The sequence below is a fragment of the Mirounga leonina genome, unplaced genomic scaffold (assembly GCF_011800145.1).
Source record: "Mirounga leonina isolate KUSES-001 unplaced genomic scaffold, KU_Mleo_1.0 Mir_201, whole genome shotgun sequence".
NCBI lineage: Eukaryota > Metazoa > Chordata > Mammalia > Carnivora > Phocidae > Mirounga > Mirounga leonina.
The window spans coordinates 12,848,627-12,866,879 of NW_023270504.1; the positions used below are offsets into that span (position 1 = coordinate 12,848,627).

An 18,253-nucleotide genomic window follows, 5' to 3' on the forward strand; every position below is an offset into this window, starting at 1 on the left:
TCCTCTCCTGGAACCCAGAGAGGGAGGGGACAGAAGGAATTGTCTTGGTTGTGAACTACTGAGCTAGGTGACTCATTTCTTTTCTCCCTACCCATCACACTTTCTCTTCATACCCATCACACTTTCATAAAAAAAGTTAGTGAATTTTTACCTGGTTGCTTTGGGTGAGGTGTACTGAATGTCAAAATTCACAAAATAGCTTTTCTGGCTCCTCTCCCTTCTCAGTCATGGACCCTGGGTTGGCCGCTGCCCCCATTTCTCTAGTGTTTCCTTCCCAGACAGCCTGGTCCTCTCCTTCTTGCAGGTGGTTATGAAGGTCCTGCCCCTTTCTCCCTCCTCTCTGTTCACAGCGCACCTGTGGGCCTAGGTGGGGAAAGGGAAGGGGTGGACTGTACATTCTTGGTTATCTGCCCAGCTGAATGGATGATGCAGACTGAGGAAAAAGGGGACCAAATTGCCATCTGACCTTGGGTAGCAGATTTGGGGGCTAAGAGTTTCAAGACTGAGAGACCAATATTTGTATTTTAAACTCTGATGATATATTAAAAAATGGGTCTCTAATTGCAACGAAGCCCTCTAGTCCATGAATGAATGTGTCAAAACTCACGGTCAAGCACTGCACACACATCCTACCTGTGAATTCTTGCACAATACATTCATATCATGTTGTGTCTAACCATCTAATTGGTACATGAAGCTATATGACTTATGAATACAAAAGGGATTATGTCACGTTGTATGGAAAAAAGGGAATGTTGGGGTGCCTGGGTGGCTCAGTCAGTTGAGAGTCAACTCTTGATATCGGCTCAGGTCTTCATATTAGGGTTGTGAGTTACGGCCCCGTGTTGGGCTCCTTGCTGGGCATTGAGCCTACTGAAAAATAAAATTAAAAGAAAAAATTGAATGTTGGGAGGTATTTGGTACCCTTTTTTTGGCGGGGGGGAAGCAGGATTGATTTTTCTATGGTGTCTTTTGGTGTCAGTTTCTATGACACTTTGGCTGCAACAAGTTAATGTGACTTTTGAGTTTTGGTTGGTTGGTTGAACACATTGTTCAGTAAATATTTATTTTTTCTCTAGGCATTCTGGAAGGATAGCATTTACCAGATGAAAAATGAAGCAGCAGCTCTGAAGCCTGAGCATTGGACCTCGGCAGCCCCAACCCAACCTGGCTTAACTCAGCCTCACTGAACCAGATCCAACACTCTTGGCTCCCTGGGCTTGCTACAGCTCTCTGATCCTTAGAATCTTCTCAGTTCCAGCTAGAATGCTACATCAGGCACTTTGCAGATTTGGTCGAAAGCTGGTACGCAGACGTCCGCTGGAGAAAAAAGTGAATGAGTTTAAATCTGGCATAAAACTGAGCACTCTGGACTTAGTGGCCCTTGGTGTGGGCCACACAGTGGGTGTTAGTGTGTTTGTCCTGGCTACTGAGGTGGCCAGTAATCAAGCAGGACCATCCATTGTGATCAGCATTTTGGTGGCGGGCCTAACATCGTTGTTGGCTGGGCTGTGCTATGCAGAGTTTGGTGCCTGGCTTCCCCATTCTGGCTCTGCGTATCTCTACACCTATGTCACTATGGGTGAACTCTGGGCTTTCATCACTGGCTGGAACCTTATCCTCTCCCTTGTTGCTGATGCAGTTATTGTGATGAAGGCCTGGATCTTAACTTTTGACAACCTGATTGGGAACTGGTTCTATGCCACCCTGCATGAGAGCATCTCACAGCATGTTCCCCAAGTCTTCATAGACTGTCTAGGCTACTTGGCTATGAACCTTCTGTTTTGGCTCATAGAAATTCTAAGTCTGTTTTATCATGGGTTCTTCAGAGTTTTCAAACTGTTTACATTGGTAAAATTTTTGGTTGTCAGTTTTGTCATCATCTCTGGCTTCATGAAGGGGGACCTGCACAACTGGAACCTCACAGAAGAGGACTACATGCAGGCTGAAGTCAATGACACCTTTAGTTTGGGCCCTCTGGGCTCTGGTGGATTCATGCCTTTTGGCTTTGAGGGGATTCTCCGTGGAGTAGCTACCTGTTTCTATGCTTTTATAGGCTTCGACAGTATTGTTACCAGAGTTGAGGAAACCCAGACTCCCAAGCGTTCCATCCCCAAGAGCATTGTGATTTCACTGCTCATCTGCTTTTTGGTATATTTTGGTGTCTCTGTGGCAGTTACACTCATGGTGCCTTACTACCAGCTTACTACCTTGCCTGAGGTATTTCTCCATATTGGCTGGGCCCCTGCCTATTATGTTGTAGCTTTTGCAACTTTCTGTTGTATTTTTGTCAGCATCTATCAGAGCTTTCTCCTCCCCATACGGTGGGTGATAGACATGATGGCACTGGATGGCGTCCTGTTCCCTGTGCTTGCCAAGAAATGTGCCTGCATACACACCTGCATTTTGTTCTTTGAATTCATTTGTATTGTTTCAGTCATGCTATTATTTTTTGGATTCGCTGATCTCTTGGACCTCAGGTCTATTGTGACGCTGACATCTTATTCCCTGGTAGCTTTTTGTGTTCTCATCGTCAGGTATCAGCCTGAGTGGACGAATGAAGAAAACGAAGCACAGGTGCAGGAGGAGAATGGGGGAAATGAGGCGCAGGTGCAGGAGGAGGATGGATCTGCAGCAGAGAAGCTGACTCTACAGGGACTATTCTTTCCAGGCAGCCCCACCCCCACTCCGCTCTCTGGCCGGGTTGTCGTTGTTTGCTCCTCACTGCTTGTTCTGCTGCTGACTCTTCTCTGCCTGGTGCTGGCCCAGTGGCCAGGTCTGCTCTCTGGAGACCCAGCGCCGATCACAGTGGTTGTGCTGCTCCTGGTGCTCATCACTGGGATCACTGGGGTCATCTGGAGGCAGCCACAGAGCTCCACTCCCCTTCCCTTTAAGGTCCCTGCTGTGCCTCTCCTCCCACTCCTGAGCATCTTTGTGAATGTTTGCCTTATGATGCAGATGACAGCTGGAACCTGGCTGAGATTTGGTGTCTGGATGCTGATTGGGTTTGCTCTCTACTTCGGGTATGGGCTCTGGCACAGCCTGGGCCCTTAACCCCGCTTAAGGGCCCAAACTGTAGACCTTGAACTCAGCAGTGCCTGTATATATTTGGTTTGACATCATCACACCTGAATGCAGTCTGGTTCCCCTACACAATAATGGGGAGTACTCTTGAGTGTATGGAAATCTAGGTCTCCTTTGAGATATTATTGGGGGAACACTAATAGAGCTCTGTATTTAAGGTATGGTGAAGGATGTGTCTTTTTGCTCTTTTTCCTTTTTTTTTTACGTTCTACTTTTCAATTGTGTCTATAGCTGCTCGCTGGCTTTTACAAAATCAGTATTAAAAGAAAATTGAAAAAGTATTTTCCTTTTCTTTGGTTAAATATCCACTAGTTAAGGAGGTGCCTAGCTGGCTCAGTCAGTAGAGCATGACTCTTGATATCAGGCTGGTGAGTTTGAGTCCCACATTGGCTGTAGAGATTACCTAAGAAAATACACAGTAGCAGAATTACTGGATCATATGGTTGTCCTGTTTTAAGGTTTTTGAGGAATCGCCATACTGTTTTTCACAATGCATGCGCGGTTGACATTCCCACCAACAGTGCATGAGGATTCCTTTTTCTCCGTATCTTCGCCAACACTTCTATTTCATGTCTTTTTGATTTTAGCCATCCTGACAGGTATAAAGTGATATCTGATTGCAGTTTTAATTTGTATTTCCCTGATGATTAGTGATGTTAAACATTTTTTCATGTGTCTCTTGGCCATCTGTATGTCTTCTGTAGATAAATATTCAGGTCTCTGCCTATCTTTTAATCGGATTGTTTTTCTGGTGTTGAGATACAACTGTAGATTCATGAAAATATGGGACTCTTGTGAGGGATGTGTGTTTTCACATTTGAAGGGAATTTATGAGCGAGGTTTGTATTGTGTACTGTACCATGGAGTGAGATTCCTGAATCAGGAAGGGATGAGATATGATTCTCAGACAGATAGACTCTTCCTGGGAGACAGTTGTAGCAACTGCTACAGTCATGTAGGTCCTGCTCTTCAAAGTGTGGTCCATGGACCAGCAGCGAGGATGTCACATGGGAGCTTCTTAGAAATACAGAATCTCAGGCCCCAGTGCAGATGTGCTGAATCAGAATCTGCATTTTTAACAGGCTCCCAAGGGATTTGTATGCTCTTTTAGGTTTGAGAAGCACGGGCCTGAGATGATTGAGGATAGGTGTCTGGCCTCAGATGAGCACCACAGAAGGTGTGGAAACTTTGGAATTGGGAGCATAAGAGGAGGGGCTTAGGCTGGGAAGTTGAATTTGGGGAAGAGGGTGAAGTGTGGGGTCTGACTGCCCTCCTGTCCCCAGGCCTCCCTCACCAGTCACTATGGCAGGGTTTAGCACTCTGCCCACTGTGGGAAAAAGCCTGCGGTGCCCTCGCTCAAGTCTGCCTGATCCTCAGGGCCTCCCATGGTGCAAGCATTGGGGGGTGGGGACTGCTGCAAATTCTGTTACCCCTACTTCATATGATAGCCTGAAAGGGACTGGGGAGGTCATATTAGTCATGCCCCGCCTCAGGGCTATACTGTCCCTTAATCAAATGAGTGATAAAGTGATGACACTAATTGAGGAGGCTCTGGGGGTTGGGGGATGAAATAGTTCTTAACTATCTGTCCTGGAAATTAGGATACTTTCATCTTTCAAATGCTTCAGGAGAGACCAGATGTCTACATAAGGGGTTACACCCTGGTAGGGACCAAATTAATGCTTTTTAAGAGATCTTTTGATGATTTTTAATGGGTTAATAACAAACTATATGAGACCTATAACTCCAGAGACCTGGACTGATAGGCACTAGAACGATGTTACCAGGTGGGCATGCAAGAATTTTCTCAGGCTTTCGAGGGTTTGTGTGCCTCATCCCCTATAAAAATGGGTGATAAATAGAGGCCAGTATTAAAGGGAAACAGATGGAGATTGAACATGAGGAAGAATTTTCTGAGATTAGAGCGTGACCAGGGGAGATGGGAGGGCGCAGGCTCTCTGGCCGAGCGCATGGCTGTCTCACTTGGGTGTGGAATGTCTCAGATGGGCTTCTGCACAGAAACAGGGAAATGTACACAATGAACTCTCAAAATCTTTGTTATCCTAAGAATCCTCTAGTCAACTTCTTAAATGAGAGGCTGGGATGGATGTGTGGTGTATGTAAGGTGGTGAGGCATGGGGATGATGAATGACAGAAGAAAAAACACAATCTTATTAGAGCACTGAAATCTATCAATTCTAAATCTGTGGATTTAGGACATTATATTAGACATAGGACTCAAATAGAGTTTTAGGTTTACAGGTCCTTCCTCTCTCCATGTATTTATCTTGTGTCATAGAACCTCATTGAAAGTCATGTGTGTGTGTCTACTATATGGCTATATGTGTTTGAATTTGAGTGGAAATATGCATCAAGGAGTGAGGTATTTTTCTCTCGGTATGTCTACAAACATGGGCATATTTTTTAGACTTACTGGGTATGGTGTGTGTGTGTGTGTGTGTGTGTATGCATGTGCGTGTAGACAAATCCTGAAGGAGTTCAGTCAGCACTAAGGAACCAGATGCCTTCCACCCCTGGCCATGCTTGGTGTGTTTGTACCAAACCCAGGTATTTATTTTTCAGCACCTCTCAAGGAAACCTTAATGAGTTTCCTTCTGGGAAGTTCATGGCTAAGATGCTGGGCTGCTGTGGAGCCCTATACATCTGCTGTGATCAGAAGAGGTTTGCAGAGAAAGAGAAACAGCAGCTGCAAGGAAATCCCCTCCTGTTTTCTACCCTCCAACCTAATACACAGCTGCAGTTATATGTACACCACCCACATAACCACTTCCCCTCTCCTAGAACGCCCTCATGGAAGGTACTAAGAGAAGCCATTTTATTTACTTCTTCCCTTCTAAGTGGGACTCTGTATTTGAGCCACCCCAGAAAGAGGAGAATTAAAAATTATACTTATTAAAGAATCTAGAGTGGAGATTGTGAGAAACTGGTAATTTGTGGAACTAATTTCATAAAAATGCAATGACCACTGACAGAAGCAAGGGTGGTAAGAGGAGTTGAATGTCTCTGTTACTTCTTTAGAAAACCTGAAGCAAAGCTCCTGGAAGCTGGAGGCAGGATGACCTGTAGGTGACCTGAAGGCAGACACAGCCCAGGAACCCCTCCTCCACCTTCCAATGCCAGTGCTTGGGAGACTATTTTAGGAGGATTTTTTAGAACAAACTTTAGTTTATATGTGACATTTCACAGCATCTCTTGTCCAGAGAAGGAGAAAATACAGATAATTATTGACACAAAGTATCAAAAGATCTAGGAAAATTGAGTATGGAGATGGAAGGAAGAGGGGTTTCTCTCTTTCCCCAGGTATGCAAATTACCTAACTTAATTTGTGTAGTATATGCTTTTCTGCCCTTTTTGATGCTCTGGGTAAGGAGTTAAGAAATCCTTTCATTCTTATTAAAGAACTCAGTGGGCGGAAAGAGGTGATGAGAGATATTTAGATGGAGGCATAATGGGTATCCTGTCCCATTTGAACCATTACCCCTTCAAGAAGATCGAGTGCAAGAGAAGTGGGGATAAGTGGACCCTGACCTGGGACCCAGGTCCTGGCTCCCGTCTTCTGTATTCAAAGTGTCCAGCTTCTGCAGTTTTATTTTAAATTTCACTGGTCCTTGCATTTCACTCTCTCATGATGAACAGAAGTTTAATATCAAATGATGCCCAAAGTCAAGAACTCCTTCCCAGTAGCTATATCTTTCCTTGGAACTCTGTCCTCCCAATCTCTGACTGCTAAAATCCTACATAAATGTCAAGGTCCACTTTAAATGTTATCTCTGCCTATGCCTTCCTGGATTATCTGCCTCTGAAGAAATTTATTTTCTTTGATCTCCTCTACTCCTTTGTGTCACTCTTACCATAGCTGTCTCTCCGCACACTGTCTTCATTTGTAGTTACCCTGTGTCTTCTCTTTCTCCCTCACTCAAGTGTAAGCTTCTGGAGTGGGGAGACTGTGCCCTGCATATTTTTATGAATTCTCTACACTGTGCTTAACACAGAGCTGAAGAATTGCTAAGTAACTTTCATGTGTGGTATAAAATAGGGTGAAAGAGCCCATGAAGAGAGATGTAGAAGTAGAGGTATTATGCATACTGACAAAGGATATTTCTGTGATTGTAGGTCAGCACATGATACTTTCAGGTATGGATCATCTTATTAGGAAATTTTTATCCCACCAGTAGATTTATTCCCATATTATATATTTATTCATCATTCATTCTTTCTCTCATTCAAATAAAAGTTTTTTCCTAGAGGAATATAGATAATAAGCAAGAGAACAAATGTTCAAATAATTCCAGAGTGTGATGAACCCTCAAAGGAAAGAAACAGGGTCTTGTGATCAAGAATAACAGGGAATTTTGTTTAGATAGGGAGGGAGGTTAGGAAAGGCCTTTATGGTCCCTGTCATATATTTACACTCCTATGATTATGAGTTAATTCACTTTCTAACAAATAAAATCAGTAACAGAAAGGGAATAAAAACCTTCCCATCAGGGTGTGTGTTTGTCAACCCAAGCATAGGATTGGTTCCTCTTTGGTCCAACTTCCAAACCTCCCTCCTGCCTTGGCAAGAGGGGAAGTCAGGGCCGTCCCCTTGCCTCAGGAGGGACCCTGGCTACTAGGTTGACTGGGGGAGCTCAGGCAGCTTCAAGAGGTCCTCTAAGATCTGCCAAAATGGGGGCATTCAGGCTGGTGTGCAAGGTGATGGGTGAGAGATCTGGGAGCCCTGGCTGAAGAGGGTGTTTATGGTTGGTGGGGTGGGGCACAGTGGCTGGGCTCTTGCGGGTGGGTGTCCTGAGCTGAGCTGGGTAGAGGTGGATGGAGGGGAAGACACCCCCCTCAGCTTAGGGAGGACTCCAGGCTCAGGGCCTGTCTTAGAGCACATTCTCTCCAGGTGGCCCAGAGGGGAAGGGAAGAGAATGGGGAGCAGACACATCAGACCAGTCCAGCCTCATTCCTTCCCCTCTACCCTCCCTCACCTCCCTAAGCCCAGCTTCTCAATGGGCCATTTCATACTTACTACACATCTGCTGTGTGCACAGAGCTCCAAAGTGTTCTCTGGCCATTCTCACCCCAGTAATTGCTACCTTGCAGCCCACGAAGATACTCAGACTCCTCAGCCCCTGGGTTGACCTTCAAGCCCAGAAGGCTGCTCTGAAGCTCGGGATCTGGAACCTAGATATTTGGGACAAAGCATGGAGAAGCTGAAGAAGTGGGGAGAAGGGGAAGGTTGGGAGAGAGCCCCACAATTTCCCGGGACAGTATGATTACTTACAGCAGCAAGAACGATTAAAGCAAGAGGAGAGCAAGAACTTCCCAGGAGCAGACAGTGCTGCTTGTTTTCTGAAGCAGAAATCCTGGGCCTGATACAGGAAGGGACAGCATGAAAAGGCACCCATAGAGGGAGATCCTCTTCCCAGGAGTGTTGGGGTTCAGCAAGGTGTGGCGGGGGAAGGGGAGACCGCTTAGAGCAAACAGAAAACGAGGTGAGACTCTTGGGGGGACATCTTTTGGCTTCCACGTGGAGGTGCGAGTCCCTTCCTACACGCAGGGTCATTGCTAAAGCATGCGCCCTCTGCTGGGCTCTCAGACATCAGTGATCTGTGGGGAGAAAAGATGCAGAGGCTGTGCAGGGTCCTTTCCTGCAAACCTGCTCTAGGAGCTAAGGGGGAGTCTCCCTCCAACGGAGTGGAGGCCGAGGTGGTGGGACGACCCTATGGGGAACAGTCACCATTTGCCTCTTTCCTCTCTTGAGTTGGAGTGGCTTTGGGGTGACCAGGTCATCAGACCAGCCAGAGGTCCCAGGGCTGCCAAGGGTCCCTTCGGACCTGGGGCATAGCCAAGCTGTGGGGGACCCGGCTCCGCCGCCCCCCACCCCCAGTCAGGAGGGGCGTGGCTTGCCATGGTGCGCGGGGCTTCCCCCAGGTGGGAATGAAGTGCCTGGCAGGTTTCCCCTGGTCAACCTGTTCCTCTGTGCACCTCTGCGCATCACTTTGCTGATGGGGAGATGTCTCTTCAGCTCTCTTAACACCGGATCTTACCGGGTCTGCGCGCAGGAAGAGAGGGGAGAAGGCAGGCAGAGGGCAGGAGGAGAGAGAAAGGGGCAAATGTCCTTCCTTTCACTGGGCTGTGAGACCTGCTCTAGTCCCTAGATTCTGAAGGGTTGGAGAGGTGTGAAAACATGTAGAAATGACTCGAAATGGGGCAAAGTGGTAGGATGCAGCAGGCTGGAGAGATGGAGGTAATGGAAGGTGGAGCCCACTGGGAGGTGGGGTTGTCTGTGGAGGTGAGTCAGGAGGGGAGGGAGGCAGGCTGGGGAAGGTAGAAGGTTGTCCAGGTGGGAGGGGACGGAGTGGGAGGTGGGCAGTGGAGGGGTCAGAGGGATGGGGGTGGGCAGGGGGGGAGGTGGAGGCACCAGGATGGGGCAATTCCCGATGGAAACTCAGAGATGGTCAGGGCGACCAGTTGTCTGGAAGGAGGACTGGAGAAGGATCCCACTGGGAGGAGGGGAAGCAGACAGCTGTTCAGCAGCTGTCAGAGCCTGGGAGGATGTAGGGAGTCAAGGCTGTGGCAGGGAAACAAGGGTGTTTGTGGGTCCTTGGAGGGTCCCAGGAAGGTGAAGGTAAGACCTCCAGAGCCACTTCCCACTCAGGCTGAGGCCTGACCCTGGAGGGGAGCTGAGGAGGCCACCTGAGCAGCAGGGATTGATGCGAACCCATCTCTCCCTTAGCCCAAGGCACCTGCAGAGGGTGCCCATCTGGGAGGGAGCAGGCTGGGTGCCTTCCCAGCTCTGACCTCAGAATCTAGTGGGGTTCCTTTGGAGCGATTGTTTAGTAATCATGGGGTGACTCAATCTCCCACACCTGCCTAGCAATCCCTGTCATATAACTGTCTCCCACATTGTCCATTGAAGAATGTTTTAAAATTGGTGTAATTCAAAGAAGTAAAGTAGGACTTTCCATGGGACAGCTCTGTGGAGGCTGATTAACCCTTCATGGCCATCTTATGCGCAGATACAGTGCCCCATCAGGAACATTTAGGCTCTGGTCAAATAACATTAAAGGTTATTACGGCAAATGAACCCTGTAAAGGGGCAAGAGGCATGATGGAATGGGAGGGGAGAGATCAGTTTTAGGGCAGGGGAGTAGAATGGAGCTGGCCAAGTCTGAGATCAAGTTTCCCCAGGTTTGGGCACCTGGGGTCTGATGCTGAAGGAGATGGGGTTTCCATATCAGGGACAGCGGGACTGGAAGGGTGTTGGGGAGATGCTCACCACAGGGGCTGGACAATGGAGTGGGGTGGCTGTCCATGGTGGCCACATTGCTGATGGAAGGTTTACCTGTCTTAATCTCACACATTAGGCAAATTTTATTAATCCCACTTTACAGGTGATAAAACTGAGGCTCATAGAGATAAGTTAAGAGCCCCAAGATAACAGAGGTTATTAAGAGGCAAAGCAGAATTTGAATTCAGGTCATTGATTCCTGAGCTCTTAATCTTTTCGACCACATTGTTGGGTAGAAGGTCCCACCTGGTGGGGGGTGGCAGGTAGATGCTCAAAAGTGTTTGTTGCGTGAAGGACTGAGTCATCTCTGCAGGTTGCATCCCCACAGCGTGGGCCACAGTCCTAGAGACCCTGGTAGCAGGAAGGGGGAATAGAGCGGAGGAGCTCCAGTGTGGGCCAGGAAAGTGGAAATAGGTTTCCTGTGGGTTTCCCGGCTTTCCCAAGACATTTAGATCTCTAGAATCTAGAGGACTGGGCTCTGCATCCATAGAAGAAACAAATAGAGTGGTGTGTATGTGTGCACAGGTGTGCCTGATGTGTGTGAGAGTGTGTAAGTCTGGGTGTGCATGCCTGTCTGTAAATGTATGAGTTTTAAGTGTATGAGCCTGCAGACTAATAGCTAAAGATGTCTTTGACTTGTGCACATTTCCAGCAGGTTCCAGGCTGTGCTATGGGGTGGGGGAGGGAGGAGGCCAGGAGAGGAAGGCTGTTAGTGCTGGGGTGTGGGGGATGGGAGCCTGAGCAGTGGGGGTCTCTGTCCTGCCAGGCACAGGGGGATGGCATCAGGGTCCTGGGTCTGAGGTTGGGTGGAGACTGGGTCCTGAGGCCTGTGCTCAGGGCTGCACGGGAAGAGCTCAGAGGCCCTGCTCTGACCAGGGAGGGCCATAAAGATGGGGGGCTAGGATAGGAGGGAGGCCAGACAGGGGAGGGTTCAGCCCTGCTCTCTCTCCACTCCCACCCCTGGATTTGGGAATGATGGAACCAGGCTGCAGTCCCTAACTCTAGACCACCCATTCTGCCTGAGGGCCTTAGAATCCCTAGAAGTCCTTGCATGCCACCTTCTGAGGCTGGGATGACCTGAATCACACTGGAAATTTCTGTCTCTACTCAGTACTACCCAGACAGGTCCAGAACAAGTCCTTGTCTCTTGGAGGCCTCTAGTGAGGCCCTGTGTGCATTCTTACTGAGTGTCACACAAGCTGAGGCTTTCAGACCCATTGTGCTGGGAAGTTCTAACTCAAATCCTACTGTGGCACTTCATGCTCTATAACCCCAGGCTGAGTTTTTGATATTTGAACCCACATCCCCACCCCCAAGCATGGAAGTAGTTTCTTCTGGACAGGGAAGAGGGTCAGAGTGTGTGGATACTGAGAGGATGTGGGGTAAAGCCTGGTGGATCACAGATGGTCAGACCTTTCCTGGGCAGGAGGGCGACGATCAGCAGAGCAGATTCAGAGAAGAGAACTCAGAGACCTCCAGTTACAACACTCCTACTTTAGAGACAGGAGCCAGAGGCCCTCGGGGTGCGAACACTCAGTATCCCTTGCTCCGTGATGGCTGCCTCTGGAAATCCCAGGCCCCTGATTACCTGGTCTAGGAGTCCTTCTTGTGCCCCATTTGGAGGCCCGTAGACTCTGTTCCTATTTTCTTCGCTTTATGGGATGGCAAGAGGGGGAGGAATACTTCAGCTAGACTGGGGTGCTGTCCCCCTTCCTCTATTGACTCCTTTCCAGCCTTCCCAGCTGGGCTTCAGGGCCTCCCATCCACTGACACCTGTTCCTGGTCCTTTCCGCCCGCCCTTCACAGGCTCCCTGGATCTGGTCTCTCAGCTCCACCTGGGCAGACAGCCCAGTATTCAGCCTCCTGGCCCGCTCCTAGCCTCCTAGTCTGTCCCCAGTCTGGCCCATCTTCTCTCCTCCTCTCCCTGCAAACTAGCCTCTCAATCCCTTGCAAAATTATCCCGTACTCTCCTCCTCTGGGAAGTCTTCCATGATTAATTCTCCTGGTTCTGGATCCTACACTATTTCTTTCTAAACCACTGCCAAGGTACCTGCAGGCCTGTCCTTGTTCTTCTGTCTTCTCTTTCCTGTCCGTGTGCCTTGTCCCTGCTCCCCGCTTTGATCGCCTCGTCCCAACATGGAGCTGTGCCCCCCACAGGCAAGGCTGGGTTTTCTCCTCCCTCCCAGGACTCCCCAGGACCCTCACCAGGAGGGTGAGGACTGCACTGGAGAATTGCCTGAGCCCCTCCTCATTTCCTGTATTCTGGGAATAGCAGAGATAATGGTGTCCGACTGGGTCTCATCCCGAGGAGGGAGGTGGCAGTGCGGACCCTCCCCTGTCTCTATCCTAGTGTTTTATTCAGGTTTAGGCCTCAACCCAGCCCCCTGTCCTCCTCCTGTTCCTGGTGGCCTCTGACCCAGTGCCCAGGCCTCTGGAGACAGCTGCCCTGGAGCCCCTGGGCCTGGTTGGGGAGCGGCAGGCAGTCCACCGAGATTTCTCAACTTGGGCTTCACACCCTGACCACCTGCTTCCTGGTTGGGTCTCTGCACATCTGTTTTCTCTCGCAGGCTCCTCTCCCCCCTCCCTTTCCTTCCTCCACTCCCTCCTCACACAGCCCATCTCTCCCCACAGCCTGAGTTCTTTTGGCAAGCTCTGCCTTTCCTGAGATCCTCGGGGTTGGCGTCCTGGGTGGGGAAAATGTTGGGTGGGTGGAGATGTGGGTGGAGAGGGTCCTGGCTCTGGGGAGGCACCAGGTCTAGCTCTGGACCCGGCTATGCATTGGCCGCCACCTTGTGGCCATCCAAAGAACTGCAGGGTTGGGTTCTGCTGAGAGCGGGGAAGGAGGGGAATGCCCCCCTGGGTGTGCTTTAGGAGGGGAGCAGGCCTCACTGACACTGGAGCCTTCCTCAGAGAGCCTTTGAATTCCTAACTGACAGGGAAATAGAAACCTGGGGGAAAATCCAAGTAGGAAGGACAGGTCTAGAGGGAGAGAGATCACTGAAACTCTGTTCTCAAGTCTCAAACCTACTAGTCAAATTTTCCCTCCCCAAAAGAGCCCTAAAAGGGAATCAATCTGAAACTAAAGCAGGAGGAGTTGACATCTGACCCGAGAAGAACTTCCCAAGCAATCCCGAATCTAATCTAATGTCTGCCTCAATAACACAGATAAATCTTGTATAAAACTTTCACATAATACATTTTAGCCCCATGTGGATTTTTGAAAGTTTATCAACAGTTTTGGATTGTCTGTGCTGTTGTTCTCCATTTCCAGTGGTCACAGAATATAGGAATTTACAATCTGGGGTAGAAGTGGAATCTTACAGAGATTTATCCTGCATTATGGTCTTGGGCTATTTCTTATCCCATCTAGGGGGTTTGACAGTTTAGAGGAAGCTAGGGGTAGATTTTTCCATTCATTACTGTCTGGGGATACAGATCTACTCTCCGCTCTCTGCAGTGACCCTGTAGTTGTCCCTACACAGAGAGGTCCTGGCTTAAGTTTCCTAGAGCCATTTTAGACCAGACCTTAAGAAAGTTCTCAACCTGCTGCAGATAGGTTTAGTGAACCTAAAGCAAGAGACTGGCATTTGGCCTCTCTGTTTGGGCACACATAGCAGGAGTGAGCTGTCCTACAGTGTTTGCTCCTATTGTTTTTTATGGGGTGAGTTCTCCAAGGATATTTAGTGGATGCATGTTTTGAAGGAGAGATGTAAATAAACTCTTGTGGGTTTCTTGTCTTCAAAGTTCCTCACTTGGCAAAGAATACCCAGAGTGCTGAGTTTAGAAGGGGCTCAGAGATTTGACAATGTGGCTTGGGGCTTTTACAGTCAGTTTCTGGGGTACGTAAATGAAGAAGGGTCTTTCTTTTCTCCTTTTCCAAATAACAGGAAAAGAGATCATTTAAAGCCGGATGTGCTGAGGTTAAACTTAGGAAAGCGCTTCCTGACAGCACAACATGGCCAACTCATTTAGTTTAGAGGCCATTCTGGCCTTCCTCCCTGGCCTTCATTTCTGCTGCCCTGCATCGGGTGTGAAGGCCAAGTGTCATTATGGCATCTCTTACTGCATCAACTTCCAGAGTTGACTATCATCTTCTCCCTTCAAGTCCATCCCTCTTGCAGCTGTATCCTCAGAAAAAAAAAAAAAAAAAAAAAGGGAAGTCCTTTTCTTTGGTTAGATAGAAGCAGTCTTCCCAAGCTCCAAACAAGTTCCCTTCGGGTTTTTTGTGCTTCTTCTTCTTCTTTTTTAAAATATATTTATCTGAGAGAGAGAGAGAGAGCGCTCAAGTGAGAGTGAGCAGGAGGAGGGGCAGAGGAAGAGGGAGAGACTCCCAGATTCATCTTGAACCCAAACACGACATTCTAAATGAAGTTGTTCTCAATAGACTGTTTAATTTTTAAAATCTTGAAGATCAAAGTTAGTTAAACAGAATAAGAAACTCAGAGCGTGGCAGATAAAGCAAAAACAAAAAGACCATCATGGCCATTAAAAAAGACAGGACCCACATGCTTGGGCAGATATGTAAATACAAAAATTCTTAAGATCGACAAAACGGTAGAAAAGTGGAAATGTTATAATGAAAGAAATGTTAACAAATAGCAATGCTAACCTTAGAAATAAGATAGGCCCGGAGAACTCTGTGGTAGGCAGAAAGATGCTAAAATAATAAAACAAGCTACAAAGCACAATAGACAACATTAAGGAAAGAAATCGTTTAACTGAACACAAAGTGGCATTTTACTACTGCGGAAACAGGTGGTAGAAAAGTGAAGTCGTTTCAAGGACTTTTTGGAAAGCTGTTTCCAGGGGTGGCAAAAGGAAAATAATAAAAATATTTAAGTATACGCATTATTTATAAAAAATTCAAAACCTAGAACAGGTGGCATTTAAAATACCGTCTCCCAAACAAACGGCCAGTAACTTGTAGAGGACCCCCGGTCTGTCATATGCACAAACGTTCGCAGAAGTGAACCACGGGCACCGCGCATCAAACTTTCTCTTGGGGCCACCTGCAGGAACAACGCGCCCACGTAACTGGGAGTGAGAGCTGCGCGACCCCGGTTCAAGACAGACGCTCAGAAGGCTTCCCCCTCCCCAGATCCCACCGACCTCCTCCTCCCAGGCCAGGTCTGCCACTGCAAATCCAGCTCCCGCCCCCTCAAGGCAGCCCTCCGCGTCCCGCATCCCTAGCTCAGTCCCGCGGGCCGCCGCCCCCAACGCGAAGCTTCATTCGTTGATGACCGGGTCAGTGGGGCGGGCGAGACGAGCTCGAGCAACGAGGATCCAGGCGGGGATCCCGGGGCGAGCTTAGTCTGGGCGTCTGTTAAGGAGATCATGGCTGCAGTAGTGAGGGCAGCGGCGACAGCACCTCGGGGCGCCCAGGGCGTGAACCAAAGTCCGGAGTTTTTTGTTTTTTTTTTTTTTTATTCAGGAGAGACAGAGGCAGAGGGAGAAGCAGGCTCCCGCAGAGCAGGGAGCCCGATGCGGGACTCGATCCCAGGACCCCGGGATCATGACTGAGCCGAAGGCAGTCGCCCAACCAACTGAGCCACCCAGGCGCCCCCAAAGTCCGGGGTTTTAAGAAGCCGGGGAACAGCCCCGGCGAGAGCCCACGGGTTTTCCCGAAACAGGCTCCGCCCCCAGCTTCAAAACCGCTTCCCATTGGCTAAGCCCGCCCCCAATATTGCCCACTCACCCGCAGTCGTTCGGGGACGCACATCGTGGCCACGCCCCTCCGCCAATTAGAGAAGCGTGTTACTTGCGGTTGGTTGAGGAGACCTACCCCGCGCGCCGCGGGAGGAAAGGAGAGGCTGGTGGCGGGAAGTTTTCATTGGCGAGCGGCTGGAAAGTGTAAGTAGTTGTCTCGATGGCCGGCGCTCCGAGGTCAGAGAGAGGCGGCTGGGCTGGGCTGGGGCGAAGGGGTTCTTTAACCCCCTGGGGAGAGGTTCTGGGGTAAATCTGCTTTGAAAGGCTAATGTTTCTTCTCCTTCCTGAGGGTGAGGCCGGCCTATCGCGGATCACTTCCGTTCACCAGTATATCGGCAGGAGAGAACCGGGCGTTAATCGTCGCCCATCTCTGATGGAGCTTGGTCCTTTAGGGCCCGTCGGACTGCCTACCCCTCTCTTTTATCTCCGGGCTTTTCTATGCAGGAAGCTTGGTTACCAGAGTCTGTAGATAGGCAGTCACCATCGGGGGACGCATAAGCATAGTGGAGGGTAGTATTGCATTGCTGTTGTTTTCTAAACGCAGGTGGTGGGGAGAGGGGGACGCGTGTCTGATTTAGCCTGTGGTACCTGAGTGGCATGTACTCCAGTGGGAATGACTGGCTGTGACTTCGTGGCATATTTGCTGTGGACGCTGTGAAAAGTTCAGAAATAGCAGAAGGAAAGCCATAGAATCACCGAAGTAGTAATTAGTAAAAGTCTGTTGTGCACCCACCAAAGAACAGCTGGGGAAGCAGGTGCACTGAAGCCAGAAGAGGGAATGAGGATCAGGGGTATGTTGTTACAAAGCAGCTGAGAGAGTAAGAAGTCAGTGACTGTTTCTTCACAGTGATTAGAATATTAACGTTTTCTTAGGCGATAGGGAATTGGTTAGTGGTTACCTCGTATCAACTTTGGGAAGCTGTTTTTGCTGATGTTTTCCAGAGGTATACACAAGTAATTATCCAGGTGAAGTTAGTCTTACAAAATAAGCTAAAGTAAGCTTTGTATGACTAGAGTGATTTTCTCTGCTCAGGGAATTTTTAAGGCTGGTCTTTCTTAGTTTTTTTTTTTTTTTTTTTTTTTTTTTTTAAACAATTCTCCCCTTTTGAACATTATCTCAGCAGGGTGAGAGAATGACCAAGCAGTATAGTATTATTTTTCAGTTTCCATCATTGATGTAGTCAGGCTGAAGAATCACATATTTGCTGTTGCCATTAGTTGAATCATCATGCTGAGGGCCATGTAGTCACCTTCTTCATCATTTATGTGGTTATTGTTGATTTCATCCAGTTGTCTGATCCTGATGGATACCATTTGGCATATGAATGGCTGCTGACAGGCCTTTAAAACCCTTAGGGTTAGACAACGTATTAGTAAATAAGATGACTGAAGTTAAATAGCCAAGGACTGAAAAATTCCCAGAGCAGATTCCCAGGTGCCAAGATTTAACCCACTAAATAAATCAAATGGATTTCAGTTTTTAAAAAGTTATTTACAGGGTGCCTGGGTGGCTCAGTTGGTTAAGTAACTGCCTTCGGCTCAGGTCATGATCCTGGAGTCCCGGGATCGAGTCCCGCATCGGGCTCCCTGCTCAGCAGGGAGTCTGCTTCTCCCTCTGACCCTCCCACCTCTCAAGTGTGCTCTCTCTCTCTCTCATTCTCTCTCTCAAATAAATAAATAAAATCTTAAAAAAAATAAAATAAATAAAAAGTTATTTATATTAGCGTAACATGATGTTTTAACAATCACTTCCTCATGATGACTTAGGACTGGTTGAAGGTGAGATTGATTTATTTTAGGAGGTCGTGTGACAGGTGAACTTCCACCCAAATTAGGCCTCCATATGGTGTGAGCAGTGAGGTAATTTAATGAGAGGCGTTTCTATGGAAACAAAAAGGTTAATAGTTCAAGCAAATTATAAATTCACTGAGTTTGGAGATCAGCTAGTTGAGATAATTTCTAAATATTGGGCTTAAAACATCTTCAGATGGAGTGAGGGCAAGAATGGCAATCTGACAGATTTTCCCAGTTTGCAGTTTGGATGTCTCGTGATCTTGCTGCATGGCCACAGAGCAACAGACACAAAGATTGCCCTCACATGGGTTGTTTTGGTGGTTTCTCAAGTTTATGTCAAGTTGTCCAGCTTTAGCTTGCATGGCTTTG

General features: G+C 48.2%; 2 protein-coding genes across 4 annotated transcripts in view; both read left to right on the top strand.

Annotated features, from left to right (window-relative positions):
• LOC118025592 (cationic amino acid transporter 3-like) overlaps positions 1 to 3,398 on the top strand; it is an 84,736-nt gene extending 81,338 nt beyond the window's left edge. For all 3 annotated transcript variants that reach the window (XM_035028108.1, XM_035028106.1, XM_035028107.1), the window contains one exon: positions 1,080 to 3,398. In XM_035028108.1, the coding sequence (XP_034883999.1) occupies positions 1,267 to 3,054 (1,788 nt within the window). In that variant the 5' untranslated portion in view covers positions 1,080 to 1,266 and the 3' untranslated portion in view covers positions 3,055 to 3,398. The remainder of the gene's footprint in view (positions 1 to 1,079) is intronic.
• Positions 3,399 to 16,150: 12,752 nt separating this feature from the next.
• LOC118025595 (ATP-dependent DNA helicase Q1-like) overlaps positions 16,151 to 18,253 on the top strand; it is a 28,573-nt gene continuing 26,470 nt past the window's right edge. The window contains exon 1 of the mRNA XM_035028113.1: positions 16,151 to 16,234. The gene's annotated coding sequence lies outside the window, so the exon portion shown is untranslated. The remainder of the gene's footprint in view (positions 16,235 to 18,253) is intronic.